The sequence below is a fragment of the Vidua macroura genome, chromosome 1 (assembly GCF_024509145.1).
Source record: "Vidua macroura isolate BioBank_ID:100142 chromosome 1, ASM2450914v1, whole genome shotgun sequence".
Classification (NCBI taxonomy): domain Eukaryota; kingdom Metazoa; phylum Chordata; class Aves; order Passeriformes; family Viduidae; genus Vidua; species Vidua macroura.
Genome location: NC_071571.1, coordinates 79,597,187 through 79,612,521, shown reverse-complemented (window position 1 = coordinate 79,612,521; position 15,335 = coordinate 79,597,187). Strand labels below are relative to the sequence as shown.

General features: G+C 38.6%; 1 protein-coding gene across 1 annotated transcript in view; it reads right to left on the bottom strand.

Moving 5' to 3' along the window:
* Positions 1 to 557: 557 nt before the first annotated feature.
* Positions 558 to 15,335, bottom strand: part of MYO10 (myosin X) — a 163,224-nt gene continuing 148,446 nt past the window's right edge. Inside the window, exons 30-41 of the mRNA XM_053977472.1 lie at positions 14,553 to 14,608; positions 12,854 to 12,996; positions 12,247 to 12,441; positions 10,998 to 11,155; positions 9,598 to 9,721; positions 8,323 to 8,620; positions 7,406 to 7,613; positions 6,649 to 6,785; positions 5,728 to 5,848; positions 2,830 to 3,282; positions 2,273 to 2,464; positions 558 to 1,992 (exon numbers count right to left, since the gene is read on the bottom strand). Coding sequence (XP_053833447.1) covers positions 1,882 to 1,992; positions 2,273 to 2,464; positions 2,830 to 3,282; positions 5,728 to 5,848; positions 6,649 to 6,785; positions 7,406 to 7,613; positions 8,323 to 8,620; positions 9,598 to 9,721; positions 10,998 to 11,155; positions 12,247 to 12,441; positions 12,854 to 12,996; positions 14,553 to 14,608 — 2,196 coding nt within the window. The 3' untranslated portion in view covers positions 558 to 1,881. The remainder of the gene's footprint in view (positions 1,993 to 2,272; positions 2,465 to 2,829; positions 3,283 to 5,727; positions 5,849 to 6,648; positions 6,786 to 7,405; positions 7,614 to 8,322; positions 8,621 to 9,597; positions 9,722 to 10,997; positions 11,156 to 12,246; positions 12,442 to 12,853; positions 12,997 to 14,552; positions 14,609 to 15,335) is intronic.

The window sequence follows — 15,335 nt, the reverse complement described above, 5'->3', positions numbered from 1 at the left end:
TCTCAGATACTCTCTCTGTGTGTGTAACTATACATATTGAAGTTAGAGTTTCTTACATTCTTAAGTTCACCTTTTCTGGGAGGGTGGGGATATGAAATTAGTAGTGTGATTTAGCAAGCCTTTAGGGAGTGAGGGGTGGTGTCACAGATTAAGTTACTAGAAGTATCTGGCAGTGGGAGGAGGGTGGAGGATTTCTCAGAGGAAGCCTTGTAGTGTACAAAGGCTATGTACACTACGAGGGCATTGCATGCTGCCCTGCCATGATGTGGCTGCCTAGTAAAAACAAGCCATCTTTCATCAGGGCTACATAAATCGCAAAAGCTTCACTTGCACATTCACTGTGGCACGGAATTGCTCAGCAGCCCTTCCCTCTATGTCATGTAAAGACACATTGCATGGACAAGGGCACCTGCCCCAGAACACACAGCACATGCATCTTTCCAAGGAAAAGCGCACACACACACACACAGCCTGTGCAGTAGGCTTGCCTCCGGAGAAGACAGGAAATTAAAGTTTTGTTGCAAGTCTGACTCGGTAGGAAATAGAAACAGAGCACATTACATATATTTTCTTTATTGCTGGACTTTTTTTTTTTTTTTTCCCAGTAAGTAGGCATGATTCCTTAAAGGCTGAGGTTTTTTACAACAGTAAGGTTTTTCAGGTCTCTTTTTTTTTTTTTTTCCTGTGGACAAAAAGATACCTTTGAACAAAGTTTTGCCTTATATTACAGTATTTCTGTACAAAAATAAAGGTCCAAAATCAAATTATTATTAGCTGATATTCCCCAATTTATTTACAGGGTACTGTCAAGAACCTTCATCAGGCAACCAGGTAAAATATTAAAGCAGTTGCATTGTATAACGTTGCCTTCTCTAGTCAACTCTGAAGGGCTCTGGCCTTTGGCAGTCAGTCTGGGTTGAGGAGTCCAGCCAGAAGTATAAAACAGTGATGTCTTTCAAAGTAAAAATTAATATTAAAAACTTAAGCTGACATTATGGAGAATTGAACTGATAACTGTATTTCCATATTAGGGTAGTCTATAAATATTCTCAGCTACATCTCTCTTTATCATACAGCAGATACAGAATGCAGACTTCTGCTAGTTATATGGTAATACATATTTGCAAAAGTAAAATCAGTGTATGAAAATTTTGGAATTTACTTGTTAATAAAACTGCTTATAAAGTAACCATACAATTGCAACAACTATAACTCTGAACTATTAAAATGTACAGAAAGACTGTTTACACCATTGCACATACTTATTCCCTTTGCTTCAAAAGACTTGTGAAACAGAATAAAATTTGTCAAATTTTACTGACAGCTCAAATACACATACATAGTGTGCACATCCATGGAAGCAAGGGGAAACAAAGTGTTGGCGTCCATCAGGAAAGCTGCCAGCAGCGCTCCAAAAAATATACCTTGCTCTTCTTCCCTCCCCCTTCCCACCTGTATACAGGCCAGTAGATTAGTGCAGAATGGATGAATATAACATTGTTTTCAGTGTTCTGAAAGGACAAAGGAAATCCTCTTGACTTTTATCAGCAATTTTAGGTCAATACAAGTTAGGCTTAATATTGTAAGGCACTTATTACTGCTTGTATTGCAGTGGATCAAGTCTTAAGGCATTTGTTACATCAACAGAAGGTAATAATGCTTTGGAAAGTTTTGAATGAGCCAGCAGTTCTAGTATGTGACTATTTCAGCTGATTTTCCCCTACTCCCCTGTGGTCTTTCTAAAACATTGTTTGAAGATATTTTCCATTGAAACTCTGGTTCTCGGTTAGCTTGTCAACAAAGGTGATCGATGTCCCCAGGTTGTTCTGAGGCCAAGGAGTGATATATTCTATTTAGGGTGCAGTAGAACTGGTTTTGTTTTCACCTGGAGCTGCCTTGACTTCCATGACTACTCACGGATCGAGAGGTGCTGTAGCGTTTTTTCACGATCATACTGATGTAAGCTTTCATCAGCTTTGCAATGTCAACCACCTGCCAAGAGTATGAAGAGCACAGTTCTTAGTAAGGTAACACTAAATGAATGAATTTCTTTGGACACTAACAGTATAAAAACTGTCAAGCTTTCAACAAAACCCTTTTGCAGCTAAAGAAATAAAAATACTCAGCACTTCTCTCCATCTAATTCTAACTTCCCTTTAGCTTTGCAGGGATCTTGAACAAATCTCTAACATTTGCAGCCATTACTTGAATTACTAAGTGGCCTGGCTATGAGAACAGGAAGACCACAATAACAAAACTACCTTGCTCTTACCTCGCTAGTTTCAAAAAGCAGTTCTCTTTCATCCACCACGATCTTGTACGTGTTGGCAAGTGGAGCACCAAATGACAAGATATGTTCATACTGGAACACCTCCAGAGGCCTTCCTTCCCCACGCTTGTAGACAGAAACTGCATCAGCGCTGACTCCAAGCCACAACTCCTGTGGGAATCCCCCTTCTTTACACTAGAGAAAAAAATGTAAATTAACAGCAGGGGAACAGTGGGAGCCACACAACACTTACTGTTGATGTTTTTGTCTGTAACCATTTGTTAAAAAGTGCATACTGCTTGTCTCTCTTTAAATGTAGCCTTTTATACTTATCCTTGTTTGCAACCTGTCAGAATAGCATTCTGTCCCTCTATTTTACAGTTAACTGGTGGATTTAAATAGCTACAGTTCTTGCTAAAGGGAGTAGGTTTTTAATAGCTCAGAGTTTATCACATCAGCTGTCTGAGCATTGTGATATTGTATTTATGGTTTCACTGCTCTGGAATGAAATCATCACCTATACAGTGTAAGCTGTGGTTTGAATGTTCATATGGTCTTACCTCTACGTCAAAGAGTGTTGAACCATAGCCAGGCCATTCCTTAATCAAAGCCATGTACTTTGCCATGGCCTGCTCCTGATTCATCCTCTGGAGTTTTTTCCATTTGTCAATAATACTAGTCCTGGAAGCTGAGATTTCCTCTTTGACCCACATGTCTAACATCTGATCCTCCTCAACCTTCTGTTTGCTGACAGAGCCACTTCGGAAACTCCTCCGCAGTGTTCCTTCAAGAAAGCTGGCTCGTTTCTTCTCAGCCTTCTCTGATGCAGTAAATGTTTTGGTTGACTGTGTAATCCTAGACTTCAGCTTTTGCAAGGGATAGACTTCTTCTAGTTCTGGTATGGTGGTGTGCACAGTGTAATCTCCCTGAAGGTACTGAAGACGCAAAGCTGCAAGGACCTGGAGGGTTTCCTCAGGAGCAGGGTAATGGCCTTTAATCACTGCTTCATGAGCCTATCAAGGGGAAAAAAAGGTAACTTTTTATAAAGCAGTCTTTAAACGAAATACGAGAAACATGGGGAGTAAATTTACTTCCAGGCCAACCCAGGACCTGAAATAAATGATCTATTAAATAAATCAAATGGGGTAAATCTCTTGGCAAATTTAAGCTGGATAAAACTGGGTTTATCAGAAGAACTGCAAGGCAACTGAGGAACCTGCTAAATGGGAATTACTTTTACTAGGACAGCTTTTAGTGAACTCCCATATCTAAGAGTAACTGAACTATGAAAAAGGAAAATAAAATGTAAAGAGGAGAAAGGATCTAAACGTCTGATTGCGGAGAAGCCATCTATGTTCAAGGGCATTAGGAAGAAATGGGTCTCCTGTTTTGTTTACTGCTATCAATAATCTGGCTGTGAAAACCGATGTTTCCAGCCAAACAAGCCAAGCTCTAGGACAGCTTTGTAATTTTACTGAGGGGAAACAATACATCTTCAATGGATCCCAAATCAAGATAGTACAACATCTACATATTGCAGTGCTCTGTAGCATCGGGGATGAGATTCTCAATCAAGAGGACTCTTTCAAAATCCCTGCTCTCTGCACACTCATTCAAAATGTGAATGTGAAAATGTGCAGCAGCTAGGTGTTTTCTTTCATATGACAGTAGTAGAGGAAACAAACACCCATCGTATCTGGAGATCCAGGAATTGCAAGTTTAGTAAACACACAGAGATAACTCACACCTAAGTAACAACCAGTTTGTTTAGATGTACAAAATGTGCCTTTAAACATGCAAAATTGTTTACCTGAGATTGTACACATGCAGAAGAAAGAGCTGTCTTTTAGAAATTGAAGTATTTTAATGAGGAAGAACTAAAAGATTTTCTTCAGTGCCTTATGATCATTAAAGGATTCAGACTTTAAAATAATGGAGACTGCAGAGTTAAAACTGATGACAAAAGGGAATTTTAATAATTGTCTGAAAAAAGTTGATGACAGACATCAAAAGCAGATAATTAGAAAAAATAGAACAGAATTGATGTTAGAATGTAATGTTACCTCTTCAAGGTATTGCTGTAATATTGCTGGTAGGGATTGAATGTCATGCTTTATAACAAATACTACTGGTTTTGGCAAGACATGAAGTATTTGGCTAAACACTAGTCAGCACAGAATGCCACATGAAAACAATCTGCTTCAGCAAATGTGCTTGTTTTAGCTGTTCATACAGAAAACTGCCTGAATCTGCTTCTTAAGCCATTAATGTAACGTAGCAGATTGGATGCAGAGTTCTCAGAGATTTTCTTCTTGATGTTTGAACTTCTTCCCAAACGAAGGCACTGGAGGACTCCTCTAGAGGTCACAACAGACAGACAGATTGGCCATGACTCTAAGCCCAGCCAGGGCAACCTATTGCCCAGATCCTTCAGCCAACAATAAACAGTTCTGGACTGAGCTACAGTAGTAGGCTGTGGAAGGAGACTTTTGGTAGACTTGTGGTGTAATATGGTGTCTTAAACTGAACAAGGAAGAAATACTCTATTACAGGGAAGACGTAGAAGGGGAAAACCCTTCATATGTACGAAAATTGAGGTACGTCAGTTTTTGATCAAATTTGTTGCTCACCAACAGAATGTCAGTGTCTTGGTGTTGCAAAGAGACAGAAATCTTAACCCTCTACAGAAATCTTTATCTGTGTCTAGTGTCCACTGAAAGAAGTTGACTACTGGAAGAATTTTTAATCATTTGCAATATAGTAGAACAGGAGAAGATCAATCAACAATAATAAAAGCCATCAGTGAGTTTCTGAGCAACTACAGGGATTGATATAATAGAAATCCAGCTGCTGATGCATTTAATTTTCATTAGAAATCAATTTAACTTATTTTATGTTTTGCAGTGTAGCCTCATTCTGGGCTCAGCATGTTCACTAAGTGGTTTTGTGTTCATCATAGCTGTCTTACTGCTGAGACTGGACTATTATACTATGGTACTTATGAAACAATCAGTTTTTGAAAAGATAAAAGGCTATTGCTCAATTAGTTCTGTAGAGTTCCCAGCAGGAATCTCTTATTAATTAATTTGTTGCCAGTCACTTTTTTCATTTTATTTCTTACAATTTCTTCAGAAAATAGTTCAAGAAGAGGAAAATTAAAAGCAAGTATTATTCTTTTTTATGCAGCTTAGATCCAGTTACTCATTTTTCTACCACTATACAGAAAACAATTCACAAGTAATGCAGAAGTAAGAAACATAACACTAGAAAAATCATATGTGCTTCACTTATGTCAGGATAGGCCTATTTTGACTACTGAACTGCTTCCTTTGCTCTTGATGCTTGAGTAGTAGTGCATTCAGCTGAACAGAAGCAAAATAATAACACTCTCTTTGCTGCCTAGAACCCTCTTCCCCCTCCTCTTTAAAGTGCCTCAAAACAGAATCTTTGTTCTTTACCTGCTCAAACATAAAGGCAAATTCCACGCTATCTTTTGGGACGTTTTCTGTGTCCAGGAAGCAGTAGAGCTTGAAGTAGAACTTCCAGTGCATCTCCCCAACTTCAGCAGTGGCAGCAAGCCTGCATCATTGTGTTAAGAGAGATCAGATCTGTGAAATCAAACTATTTTCTAAATTGCCACCTGCAGAATCTAAGCAAGGCATCAGCTGAACTTTGCTTTACATGTGTCTGTGTATTTAGAGCCTACAGCAAAATCAAGGGCAAATGTTGGCTCAGTTCTGAAGTCAAAGGTTTCTAACCCATATTCTCTTAATAAATGTTGACTTTAGATAAGTCAGGTGATAATAAAAGTGACATTATTAAGTCCTGTTATAGAACTGCATAACACTTAAAACATTCCTTTTTTTCCCCATTTTTATGTGGATAATGGGGGCCCATTGCCATGCATAAAAAGTAAGGATGACAAACAGGTATTTAGGCTTGTATTGCATTTTCTTAGTGCAGTGCTATAAGGTGGTTTCAATTTTACTGGTAAGAGAAATGTTGTGAGCTGTACTGTGATGACTTCCATGTGAAGTTAGATAGTCAGAATGGCAGTGACTGCCTGGAGCTCAGTTCTCACAGTCACATTGCCAGTGACGGTGGAAAAATTTGTAGTAGTGGAGAAGAAAATGTGGAAATAGTGATGAGAAATATTACTCTACTGGTGTCAGGACAGAAGAAAACCAACACAAGTGGCTATTAATTCTTTTAAGGAAACTAAAAAAAGGAGATCCTTTTGTTCCAGAAATGGCCACGTGTATAATTCAGCTGCATCATCACAAACAAGCAAGTCAAAGAGAAAATTCAGCATTACTGACATTGGAAATTTATTTAATTGCTACTTATTAAAGTGAAGAGAGAAGGAGAGGTACACTCACTTTTCAAACTTTGCCAAGACATCAGCTACAATAGTTCTGCTTTCAATTGCTTTATCAGTAGTTCCGTTGTATTCAAACAAAGCAAACATATTTCTGCTATCCTCCATGGCCAAGCCACGAATTAACTTTTCAACCACCTAATGGAAAAACAGCACATGAAAAAACCATAGCATGGAAAAACAGTACCACAGAGTAAGACAGATACTTTGAAAAAAATTAGAACAGGGTTTTGCATTAGGTTAAAAACATTATTAACTTTTGCTTGCTTAATAATGCTGTCCTCATCAGCATTATTAATTGTTGTCAAATTCCACTGTAATTTTTATTCTTTCAGAATAGGTATGTGCTATCTCCCGGCCAGACATAACCCCCTGTATTTCACCAACTCAGCAAGAGTCTTCCAGTTTTAGGAAGCAGCTTGGCTCTCATACACACCGATGTCTACTAAAGTTTCTCCAGTAATGCTCTCTGCCTAATTGCTTAGTGTTTCATGTAATCCTTCCTGTAAGAAGCAACTACAGCTGGGAAAGCCTCTGCAGCACAAAGTTTTTCTAGCAGGGATTTCTCCAGAACTTGTTGTGGGGAGGGACAGCTGTCCTGGGGGCACAACACTGTAAGCCTTTCCTTCCCAAAAAGGAGAGACTGGCAGAGAAAGCCCCAGAGCTTCCAAAGTGTAACCACACTACTGCTGCCTGGGACTGGCATGTGAAGGGACATGCTGATTTTGTTACAAAGACATTCTGTCACCACTTCTCACCTCTCCAGCTGTAGTGTGTGAGTTGATTGTAATTTTACAGGAGCCCCCACCATGGCAATAAACTGTGGATGTCATCTCCTGCCTGCCAATTAGTGCTTCTATTTCATCTCGCGATGGCACAAACTCTCTGCATTTGGTTTTCTTCAGAGATTCGTAAGTGAAAAGTGCGTATTTCTCCATTTCAGTTCCTGGAAACTGGTCACGAACCCTGTGAGACAAAGCTTATTACTTTAAGCTGCCAGTCTGTGAAGTTTGCTTATTTGAGAATTTTTTTCCCCTGAGAGTATTTCTGTATCCAGTACACTGCTTAACTGGCATACTCCAAGTACAGACGAAGCTTTTTAATTATTGAGTTTGTTGGTGGACTAACTTTCCTAATGACACACTCTGCATTCCTCCATTGCATCATAGCAAGAGGAACTCCACATTCTGGTTAATGCTGAACTAACAACAATGATTTATTATTATTTAACATTCACTAATATTTTAAAATCAGATTTACAATCATAGGTTTGTACCTCAAATACATCTTTAAATGTAATACTGCTCTTTTATGTGCACGATGCATATCTCGTAAAATTAAGGTAAGCAGGATGAAGAATTTTTAACAGTTTGGACAGTTGAGAATGGGACCTGGGGATATGGGCTGAAAGTCATTTACGTTTATACAGTTACAGGAAGCAGCCCTTTTGCCAACATTAAGGAACCATGCATTCAACTTTGGCATTTTGCTTGATTCCTCAAATGTGTGTAATTCAATCCAGACCAACTCATACACACTTTTCCTATAACATTTTGTTTTTAGATTCACTGTTTGGCATAGCCAGTTTACTAAGTGAATACCACTTGAAGTCTCACTTCTATATACTTAAACACTGTTGTGTGTTGTGCTGCTTTAGTAGATCAAAGGTTCTCACCTTTTGAGATGAAACTTGAGATATTTGAGGATGCTGCGACTGGGCAGAAATGTGCAACTCATGCAGGTGAGTATTTGCCAACTATAGAGGTTCCCCACGCTCCCAGGGTTAGGCACTTTATTGGTTTGCTTGATGAGCTGACAGTAGAGCTCATCTCGGAGAGGTCTTAAGTCGTGTCCTGTTTGGAGGATACCTTGGATTATAGGGATGGGATCAGACATAGACTCCAACTGCTGTAAAGAATTAAATATCTTGATGGCTTCATCCTGCAGAGTTGTGTAGCCTTTGTCTTTCAGCACTACAAAAGAAATATTGGGAGAAATGTGCTTAGATGAGATATGAAAGAAAAAGCACTCAGGCTTAATGTGGAAATCACTTAATGCTACTCTGTGACCCTTGTTATGGAGGATATTAGAATCTGTATTTTCCATTTCAAATGTATGATGCAAACTCATTTTATGAGCTTATCTGCTATTGAGATTTGTTCCGAATTTAATTGAAAAGGTGTATCTTGATTGATTGCTTTTTTGTGATGGAGAATTTTTCTTTCAGAGCGAGTCACACTGCTGAAGTGCCATATCACACTCCAGATTAACCTCTCACCCTCCTCCAAAGGATGAAACCTGTGGTCTGAGTAATATCTTATTTAATATGCAGTTGCAATCTAAGATAATCAAATCCTTTTTAAGGACACCAAGTCATCAATTCACAGTCATCAATATTCTGAACCATTCATTCAAAAGAGACTTCTAAATTAGTGTTTTAATCTAGAATATTAAAAGAGAGAATTACACTGATTTCAGGACTAAACAAAGCATTACTTTTTAACACCATGTACACTCCTAAATGCTATTTCCCATAAATAAGGCTTCCTTTCCCATTTTATAAAATGTACACCTGTTAATTGGAAGCTGTGGCAGCTGCAGCTTCCCGCAGAGGGTAAGAAGCAACAATAATTTGAAGAGAAGAATATGATCCAAGGGGACTGAGTGAATCATGTTTAGTTGCTTATTTCCATGCTAGATTTTTCAAACTCAGTCTTAGCTGTATTGCTGAAAGAAATAGAAACCTTCCCTTCTGTAACACTCTTGAAGGAATACCACTAGCCCATGGCACTTTGCTAGCAAACTGCTACTCCCAAAAGAGAACAGGGAAGCTTGTCTATTTGTATTATAAACATGTATTTTGCCACCATTACTTCACTGTAGACTTAAAATTCCATCCTCTGGTTTAGTCTTTCATAAGGAAAAGTGGTTCTATTATTGGAAAACTTACAGTTTAGATTGATGTCCCCATATGGCAGTGGCAGTAATGGTGAGTGCAATGGATGATGAGTGTAACGGAGAATGGGATTCCTCTTATAAATCTGTTCAACCACATCAGCATTCAGGCAGTTTTCCTATTGAGGTAAGAAGAAAAAAGAGGTTTTGGGCTCCAGCTTTAAGAATAATGCAATGTGTTGTGCCCTTAGGTTGGTTGTAAAAAACTGAGCAATCAGTTTTACCAACACTATTTGGTGCAAAATCCAGTTGTGGGTGCTGTGGCTGCCATGGCATGCTGTGGGCTATGAATGCTCAGTACCTGCGAACCTTAGGCCTTGGACAGGCTTGCTTTATCTGTGCAGAAAAAAAACAAACTACAGCAGAGCTGCAAGACATCAAAATGAAGTATCATAACAATTTCTGAAGTGTGTTTTCATTTTATATTCATTTTTATTCCAGTAATTCATAATGGGAAATACGATACCTGCAAGTTTTACTTAAAAGTATTTCTCCAGCATAACTAATTGGCCTTTCAGTTAGAAACTGTACAAGCTACCAAACAAAATAGTCCAAAGTGCTGCTGTAAACCTGGTGCACCCACTCTACACATCCAAATACTGCTCTTACTGTTCTTCTTAGGCCAGGTTTGACAGATGTGTGACCACTGTCTTCTATCAGTCCTGAATTCCATATATTTCTCCTGCTCTGAAGAACAGCATTCATAATCTTGGAACTGAGAACTTAATACTTCTTTTCCATGAGAGAAGAGGTGGCACTCTTTAAGGGAAAAGGTCAGTAGCAGTTCTCCCCTCTTGCCTATTTCTTTGGTCTCTTGTGAGAATCCTCATCCTCTCATAAATGCACATTAGCAAAAAGCTCCAGTAGCACATTCTCTGGCTATGCATGCACTGTCTCCAATGAGATTGTAAAACAGTAAGCATTAATTGAATGTTTTTCTCATCACACAGAGATATGAGATGCTTAGCCCATGCTATCATAAGAAAAGAAAAGAACCATAATGACAAAAAAAAAAAAAATCAGAAGAGCTGTGTAGTCCTCATCGTGGTGTGCTGCTCCCTACGGACAGAGCCAAACACATCTGCTAACTCATGAACCTGAACAATGTGCTCTACTGCCAGGTGTAGCCTGTCAAGTTACACAAACCAGTAAAACTTGTTATTATTTTAATGGAAAAAAGTTATCCCTCTTGCCCTCCAAGCTGCACATCAAAGTTTGCTCTTCTAATGTTTAGACAGAAATTCCTTTATCAGGTCATTTAGGTTTCACAATTTTAGTCCATGTCACTATGTAATTAAAACGTAATTTTCTGCTTTATTACCCAATATGGCAAAGCCAAAACAATGATTTAAGGAACCATTCTTTCTTACCCCACGCCATCCTGCTTGTGCCTACCTTAATATCTTGAATAAGCTGCTGAGTTGGAGTATCAATGGGTGCCTTTGTGTCAATCACATTCTGGATGGCACTTGACCAGCGGGTCGCCTCATTAAGCAATTTCGTATGGAGACGGTAACAGTGTTTGCGTCCATACACGGTCACATTCCAGTAACCTGGCACAACAGCAAAATTGGTCATCATTACAAGCTGCAGCCCAGCAGACACTCAGTGCTGCATCCCAGATCAGGCTGGTAGTCTTTCAGGAACTAAAGTTGTGCCAGTTATTAAGTATCACAATACAGATACTGTGGTATTAAAGGAGATTTTCTCCTTTAATGAAGCCTAGGAGTAGCCTCAGACTACAACTATGCATCATGCAGCTCCCTGTTTTACCCAGTAATCTTAGTAAAAATCACCGTAAGACAACACTGTTAATACTGTGGAGTACTCTTAGGTCCTTGTAGCTTGTGGGCCCTACTTCTCCAGTCCTGTCTGTAACAGGAAAATCTGAGACAGACTTGCTTTGTATGCAAGAGTCTTTCATGGTCTGTGGCACACGTCAAAACAGGCATGAAGCACAAACTACCTCCTCTGTCTTTAATTTTACACCAATGAAGTGGAAACTATAACAGGAAGAGCATTTCAGTTCAAATTCTCTCGCTGCATCACTGTATAGGCTTTTTATGAAACAGATTCAGTAAAAGGAAATGTGTTTCATCTTTCACTAGTGAAAGCCTCTTTGAAGTGTCAGTGACCCCAATGAGATAATACAGGACTGTCAACAGTCACTTCTCATTTGCAAACAGACGCTTCCGAGTTGAAAACCAGTTCTGAAAATGCACAGCGGAGCTGACTCAGGTGTAGGATGTAGGTTACCACAAACTGGACTCTTACTCTGCATCTCCTTATACCTGCTCCAATGTTGGCCCTCATAATTCCACATAAAGTAATGTATGAGGAGAGTGCTACCCATGTCTTTCCCCAGGTCTTTGATGTGCAAACATAAGTGTTCAGATTAACTTGGCAGCAGTGTCAGTCTGTGATAATTTGAATGTTGGCGAGAAGAAATTTTACTGCTCTACCTTTGTTTTTCACCCAATAATACTCTGTAGAACACCTCAGTGACTTGGGAACTGGATTTGTTCATGGAACTGCACCCATAATAATCCATTTAAAATATTTTCATGCATTGTTTCTTGCACTACTAGCTAGAAGGACATACTTGCAGGCATGCTAGAAGGCATACTTGAACAAGAGCAATTACCTGTTTCTTTGAAGATTTTTTCATCAGGTGGGACCACTGAGCAGAGGCTGTTCAGGACCAGTGTACCCAATTTCAAAGCATTTTTCTCCGAACTCTTGTAGTAGTCCAAAGAATTGTGTGTCAAAACAAACCAACGCTTCTTTAATTTTAATGAGGACATCTTCGGGTTGTTCTTTACTTCCTTGTGTAGCCACCCTGTTTAGAACACAATTTGAATCACACTTCTTTTTCTTGAACAGAGTTGGACAAAAGTAGGTTGCTAAAAGTAAGTTGTATACTTTCAACAATAACAAAACATTGTGTGAATTGATAAGCTCACATATGAAAAAACATTGAGTAGAATTCTCAAACAATGAAATTATGAAGATGAAATTAATATGAAAACCTCTCCATTTTGATGTGTCACTAGAAGAATTATCACTGAAAACTGCCATCCCAACAGAAACGGCATCCTCTCAAAAAAAATTTCAGCTGTATTACCACACCACACGAAGAGGAGGCTGCAATACTAATTGTGTTGGCATATTACCCACATTGTATTGTGGGAACAATCTCTTCAAAGCATAACAGATGTTATTTACTTTTTACTGCCCCACTCAGTTCTTACCCCGCACAATGAATTCTTGTCCCTCCACTCTAGTGTCCCCCTTTGACCTCTGGAGCAGGGTTATCCAATGATGCATCTCTTCAGGAGTGTCAGCATTACAGTGAAGAACACGATTAGCAGTGATGATCACAAATGAATTGGGTCTATGAAAATAAATGACAATTGAAACAGTCTTTATAATTAGCATGCATACTTTTTATCTCACTCCCCATAATCATAAAAATTGTTCATTGTTTGCATTTTCTATCCAGAAAAATACTGTCCACCTCTAATGTGTTACTTAGTTATCACCTAAAGAAAAATATTAAGCATTTGAAAAGACTCAGTTAGGTTACATTTACACCAAAATGCAAGGGCTATGAATGGTGGGATAATTCACATTAAATTGCAACTTGTCATATCTCAAAAAAAAAAATCTGTGGTGAGAAAAACTTCCAAACTTTAATCATTCACTTTTGCATGTGAATCAGAACTGTTTTAGGGTCAGATCTGTTTAGAGTATCTGCTTCAGTAGCTACATTAGCTAAAACAAACTACAGTATACAAAGGTCTATAGTAAAGCAGCATGTGAACATGGATTCTTTTATTTTTAATGCAGTGCAACCCAATTCACAGAGAATACAATCTATTTTTAATGAGAGTCTGGCTTTTGCCCAATCCTACACCAGGATTCACTGAAGCATGAAGAACTAGCCCAAGAGAAGTGTGCTGATGGCTCTCTGGATCAGACAGGCAAGATCCTTGGACTACAGTGCTTGCTTTAACCCTTTATCACTAATTTTTTCATCTGGAGCAACCCCCAAAACATAACATAAAATCCCCCCACAAAACTAAAAAAATCCATGTGAAAAATGCTTACAAGAGAATTGCTTAACTTATTGCACTAACTTAATGCAGGAGAAATGTTAATTTAGAAATGTGAAAGCTCTGGACATTTGTGTTGTATAGCTTAGGAAACCCAGGCTTGTAAATTCACTGTTACTTCTGGTATCAGTGTTTTGGCAGGCCAAGGACAAAGCACTAAATTAAAACCAGCTGTTTTACATATGTGCACAATGAGGAGAAACTGGAGTGAACCCCTGCAGTTCAATTAACACCTCACATCCAGTAAACTTATAAACCAGTTGTAGTCTGAACCGAGATTACTTTTTATTTCCCTAAACACCATTAGTAGTTCAAGAACTAAGAATAACTGGGCATTTTTGTTGTTCTTATGCTGCAATGTCTTCTTTGTTATAAGACATTTTTATTCTGGGGAAGTAGTTTTCCTCTCTGGAGAATACAACATTCATGAAGGAGAAGCTGAACAGAAAAAGAACATTAAAATTAAATTTTCTGCCTATTACATTACTAAGGAACTCAAAAATCAGCTGTTCTTTTTTTTTTTTTTTTTTTTTTTTCAGGAGCATTACTTGTATAAATGAAAGAAATATGTAATCTTCCAGGTTTGGATCACTTTAGGAGCTGAAGAGTTTGGGTATGAAGCAGTGTCATGGAAGTTACTGAAGCCTCCCCAAAATGCACCATCATTCCTACTCCATGTTTTAACATGTGGTGTTTAGTGCTATGAAAAGGGAGGCAATAATGAATCATTTTAATACATGTTTGGCCAGTAGAATATAGAGACTAAAGCGTAAAGTGTCTGATTTTGGCTAGAGACAGGAGAAAAAGAAAGTCACCAGGCATGCTTCTGACTTACCTGTCTGGATTGTCAGCAGCACAGACAGAATCAATTAGTCCTACATCGAGTGTACCCTATAAACAAATACCCAACCAGAAAATGAGGAAGACATTCACTGTTACATTACTCACAGTATTCTTCTGAGAGACAGGAGAAAGAAGCAGCAGCTTTGATCAAGCAAAATGAACTGCAGGTTTGCGCATCAGTTTCTCTTAACCATTAAAACTGCTGAGGGGAAAACTAAGAGACTCGGACGAATAGATCCAGTAAAAGATTATTTGTAGTTCGGATGGAGACAGCTCAAAACCTGCTCTTTTCTATGCTTCCAAACATGCTTGAGATTTTTCACTGAAAACTGCCATCCCAAAAGAAATGGCATTCTCTCAAAACAAACTTCTAAAGCCATTAAGCAGAAGATTTTGTTTTCCTTTGCTTGCTATTAGGTTCCAGATGTATTCTATTAATTACCAATATATGTTGCACAGAATGGTAAATGAAGGATCAGAGAAATATTGAGTTTTTGACTCTTGGGTTTTTAATTTACTCTTTAACAGTATCTTTGCAAAATTTCAAAATCAAGCATACATTGTGATGTGATAGGGAAGCGGACCAGAAAAACCACCCCCAAAACCAACAGTCATTTTTCATCAAGGTGAATGATGGGAGAGGAATCAGAAGTCACACTCTCTCCTCGTACAGCTATGGGACCAAAGACATCGGAGCTCTAGCCAGTGTCACAGCTACCACCACATTTAAACAAAGTAGGTTGTGACTCTCAGAGGCTGACACCACAGTGTCCCT